Here is a 5,000-nt window from a genome sequence, read left to right as displayed (position 1 = left end):
AAGCATACATGAACAAAATATAAAACTTCAACAATAAAAAGACAAACTCGAACGAAGGACTAAAAAAAACTCTAACTACCCCGAACGATGATGATGATGATGATGATGATGATGAAGTTGAGCACCTACATCAAGCCTGAAGGCCTTTAATGGTAGTCGGGTGTTTTTAGTCATCCTCCTCTAAAGCATTTTACAGTGGCCTATGTACAGTTACAGTATCTCACAGCACGCTCTCAGTAGCTTGTGTTTGATTGGTCTAAAGCGGGTAATACATGTCTAGCGGCTCTGTGCTGTATGTGCGGAGCGTCAGCTGCTGTTATTGCTGTGCGTCCAGCAGAGGGCAGGAGTGAGAGCGGACGTCGTTGTGTTTGTGCTGGGCCTCGTCCACGTCCAGCAGCTGACCGTTCACCCGCACGTCCATGCAGCCCGTGAAGAAGGCCGAGACCGGCGCGGACACCAGAGACACGTCTGCGCACACAAACAACATCTGCTTCGAAAACAGGCTCGATTTAAAACATAACATTTGTCTAGTTTTTCAGCCAGAATAGCTAGAAATTCTTAAATCGAGAAGGACTTGTTTTCAGTCAAAACTAGATGAATAATCTGCCAGTGGGGGAATAGAAAAAAAAAACTCCTTTCAAACTGATTACTTGCTGACTGATTATTCTTGTCTAGAAAACTCTTCTTGATTTAAGAAGTTGTAGATGTTTTTGGGTGCAAACAACAGCTAGAAAAGCATGTTTTGCATTTTAGTCCTTTTTACAGAGTAAATTAAAATACATGCACTGCATTTTCCAGTTTAAATATAGAAAAATACTTTAATAAAAAAAATTGGATCCAGAAAGCACTATTTTTATCTTGTTTTCTTATACAAATAAAAATAAATTCTGGAATTAAAATGCATAGTAAAATGACCTAAATATTTATTTGCAGTCTGACTCTCAAGTCAACTAAAATAAAATGTTAGAATATTTATTTTCTTTTAATTAATTTATTTTTTGCCACATGTCCTTAAACCTTAGAAATGACCGATCCTATAACACAGAAAAAAAAGAAAGGCACGACACATTTTTGCATTCAGAAATAAGATAACGTGAGACGTGCGGAAGAGAGAGAAACACGAGACGTTACCAGGAAGGCCTCCTATGAAGGTGCTGTAAGACGCCGTCAGATCCAGAGCGTCTGCGCTCTCCGTCCCCTCCGTCTGCGCCGGCTGCCCGTCCACCTCCAGCAGAGAGCTGTTCCCCAACACAGTCACGTTGAGCGTGTGGGTCTGACCGTCACACAGAGCGACCGGGACACTGAGCGCCACCACGTCCCCGAAAGACACCAGCACGTGCTGCGGGGCACACGACATACAGACGTACTTCAGGAGCTTCAGAGCATCTCAGCCCCTCACACACACACACACACACACACACACACCTCGGTCCAGTTGAGTGTTCCTGGATGATAGTCGGACAGAGAGATGGAGAACGGGACTCTGTCCTGACGAACCAGAGCAAACAGGACGCCTACAGAGGAGACCGGGCGCAGGGTCACATGGACACTGAGAGTCTGATTGTCTCCTACGAGAAACAAGATAAAAGAAAATCAAATATAAAGAAAAGGCTCAGTCGACAAAGCAACATTTCTCATTGGCTTCATTGGGTCATGTGATGCTGGAGATTAAAGTCTTAAAACCAAAGGGGTATTTGACTGGACAGCTGGCCAATCAGAGCACACCTCGCTTCTCAGAACGATGAGCTCTGTACAAATCGAACCGTTCTGGAGGCGGGGCTTAGAGGAGAAATAATAAGGCATTACAGTATGTGGAAAACTTAAACCCCATAAACACGTTGCATTTCACCAAATACACAAAATAATGTTTTCTTTAGCAACATATGACCCCTTTAATTTAATATACTAAGATAAATAAAAATTTAGTTTAGTCATATTGACCTCCATAAAACCGTCTCAGTGTCCCTGATCACAAAAACTAAACTATTGAAAGGGGTTTTCACTAACTGAAATAAAACTAAATATTGGACGACAAATTTATAAAATGAAGAGGGAAATCAGAACTGCTGCCTGGAAGAGGAACTGCTGCTAGAATTATAATGAAAAACTAATCCAAAACCAGAATAAACAGTATATAAATGTGACTGGACCACAAAAGCAGTAATAAAGGTCAATGTCTTGAACTCTAAATGATGTATGGTTTGTTAGGACAGGAAGCTGAGGATCTAGAAATACTGAGGAAACCTCCTTTAAAGTTGACCACATGACCTTCTTAGCAATGAATATCACTGATCAGAAAAGAAGGGTTGATAGGAAATGTACAAAATATCTTCAAGTGACATGATCTTAAATATCCTAATGATTTTTGTGAGGAAGGACAAGGACACAGTGTGCTGTATGAAGGTGGTGGTGAAGGTGGTGATGAAGGTGGTGATGAAGGTGGTGATGAAGGTGATGGTGAAGGTGGTGATGAAGGTGGTGATGAAGGTGATGGTGAAGGTGGTGGTGAAGGTGATGGTGGTGATGAAGGTGATGGTGGTGATGAAGGTGGTGATGAAGGCTCACACACCGTGGCTGTGGTTGAAGAAGACGAAGCCGTGTCCGGGGTAGAAGGCGCTGTGGTCCTCGACGGCGTAACACTGCATGCGCTCGTTGTTCTGGACGGTGTCCTGGATGGACGTGTCCTCACCGGTCAACCAGCGCCAGTCCTTCATGCAGCCGTCCAGGCGAGGGTTAATCTGCAGAGACACGTTTTCAGGGGGTGATGACATCATCAACTATCAGCAAAAAGACATTTTACGTATGTTCATTAAGATTTAGGATGTCTTATAGATACACTATATATCATTAAAACAGAACTATTCTTAAAACATTGAATTATTGAAACATACATATTTTTGAACGACTGCAATTTGAATGATTTTTTATTAGTTGGGAGAAAATCTTTCACGGCCTGAACCTTCTCTCTAAGAGACAAACAAAGTGTTTTAATAAAGAGAATAAAACTATCCTCAAACATCTGCTGCTGGCAAACATCTTACAAACATCTTGTTGAACCCAGGTTTCCTTTGATTACATCCTTGTTTTAAGCAGCTTTTACGTTATGTTTCCACGTCTCCCTATTCTTCTACTCTCTTAATTAAAAGGCTGTTTCTATGCACGTTCACTAATTATAAGAAGCACAGACACATATACTTGTTTGATCAGTGACTGTCTGCATTTTCAAATCTATTATTAAACCTTTTTTTGAATATGGCAACACAACCTCTACAATATCTCTACGATCGAATCTCAGACAAAGGCTGTGTGCATAGTTAATGAGCTTGGCGACATCGTCCATAGCAACGAGGTAAGCCCCGCCCCTTCCTCTGTGACGCTCACCCTGCTGACCAGTCCGTCGTCTCTGAAGGGAACGCCGCCCACCGTCAGGTTGAGCTCATGCATGCCTTTATTCAGCGTGAACAGATCTCCGTTGACCGCGATCTTCATCACCGCCTCCCTGTCAATCTTGATGACGAGGCTCCGCCCCTGCTCCTCCACCGAGATCTGAGCGGACCAATCAGGAGACAGTCAGTCACTTCTATTTCTGCCGAGCTTTATACGTTTTGGATTTTCTAAAAGACCTTTACCATTTAAGGAATAAATTGAAGGGAACAAAACATTGATTTTTACTAAACGAATGTCTAATGATACGATGCACATCATTTTAGATTTTAAAGTGTTTTAGTCGAGCTGCATAAATCATTTAAATAAAAATGCAACATTTAATGCGACTTCATGAATTTAAGACTTTCTGTTTCAGTTTAAGACCATCTTAAGGCGTTCGTGTGACTTTTTAAAACAAGCAGAAACACTGAAGTTATAAAAACGGTTCAATGACCCAATGCCTTTTCTTTTCTGGATTTATTCATTTATTAAAAAAACTAAACTAAATACAAGTTACATAGACAGTGACTAGAATGTGTGCTATTTTTTGTGGGATATGAATTCATAAAGTTCTGTTAATGTTCTGAGAAAGATAAAAAATGTAATTATTCCACCTTTTCCTAAATAAATAAATAGAAAAAAGAAATGTTTCAGGCCGAACTCGAACCTGCATCTCCCATGAGCTCATATATGAGGGGCGTTATTAGTGTGACCCCTGCGGTGACCTCTGACCTTGTGCCACTGGCCGTCGTTGACCTGCGGTCCACTGCTGGTCACTCGACTCACAGCTCCGTACTTCAGCTGCAGCTCCAGCTTCCCATAATGCATCACTAGAACAATCCAGGAGCTGTTCAAGTGGCCACCGGCGAAGAAGATCACGCCCTCAGGGTCGTAGGTCCTGAGATCAAACTCTGCCGTGAACCTGAGAGGAAACAGGAAGTCATCATCAAAGACACGTCACAGTAGTTCTAATGCATTTATTAATCAACTGAGCCAAAAGATAGCACAGTGAAACTTCCTGGGATTTTGTTTTATTTATTTACTTACAGTTGAGATCAAAATCTGCAAAATGTTAATTATTTTTCCAAATAAGAGGGATCATACAAAATGCATGCTATTGGTTATTTAGTACTAACCTGAATATGCTGTTTCACAGATGTTTAATAGAAAATAATTTGAATTCATAAATACAACCCGGTTCAAAAGTTTTCTTAATACTGTGTTGTTCTCTGAATGATCTACAGCTGTGTTGTTTTTTTTGCTCAGTGATGTTTGTCCTGAACTGTCTGCTGTTCTTCAGAAAAATCCCCACAGATACTTTTTGCTGTATTTCTGTGTATTTGAACCCTTTCAAACAATGACTGTATGATTTTAAGATTCATCTTTTCACACGAGGCCAGCTGAGAGACTCATGTTCAGCTTCAAACACTCACTGATGCTCCAGAAGGAAAAAAAACACATTCATTAAGAGCAGGGTGTGAAAACATTTGAACAGGATGGTGATGTGTAGATTTTTCTTATTTTTCCTAAACATCTTTTCTTTTTTTTTATTTAGAACTGCCCTTCAGGGGCTA

The 5,000-nt window shown here is 40.9% G+C and overlaps 1 protein-coding gene across 2 annotated transcripts in view; it reads right to left on the bottom strand.

Annotated features, from left to right (window-relative positions):
* The window catches only part of gas6 (growth arrest-specific 6), a 15,411-nt gene that overhangs the window by 48 nt on the left and 10,363 nt on the right, over nucleotides 1-5,000 (bottom strand). For both annotated transcript variants that reach the window (XM_043246771.1, XM_043246780.1), the window contains 6 exons: nucleotides 4,159-4,348; nucleotides 3,382-3,546; nucleotides 2,570-2,738; nucleotides 1,426-1,568; nucleotides 1,132-1,339; nucleotides 1-468 (listed from right to left, as the gene is read on the bottom strand). The exon at nucleotides 1-468 is cut by the window's left edge and continues 48 nt beyond it. In XM_043246771.1, coding sequence (XP_043102706.1) covers nucleotides 317-468; nucleotides 1,132-1,339; nucleotides 1,426-1,568; nucleotides 2,570-2,738; nucleotides 3,382-3,546; nucleotides 4,159-4,348 — 1,027 coding nt within the window. In that variant the 3' untranslated portion in view covers nucleotides 1-316. The remainder of the gene's footprint in view (nucleotides 469-1,131; nucleotides 1,340-1,425; nucleotides 1,569-2,569; nucleotides 2,739-3,381; nucleotides 3,547-4,158; nucleotides 4,349-5,000) is intronic.

Source organism: Puntigrus tetrazona, chromosome 1 (assembly GCF_018831695.1).
Source record: "Puntigrus tetrazona isolate hp1 chromosome 1, ASM1883169v1, whole genome shotgun sequence".
Lineage (NCBI taxonomy): Eukaryota > Metazoa > Chordata > Actinopteri > Cypriniformes > Cyprinidae > Puntigrus > Puntigrus tetrazona.
Note: the sequence above shows the minus strand (reverse complement) of the source record. Positions and strands in the feature narration are given on the sequence as shown.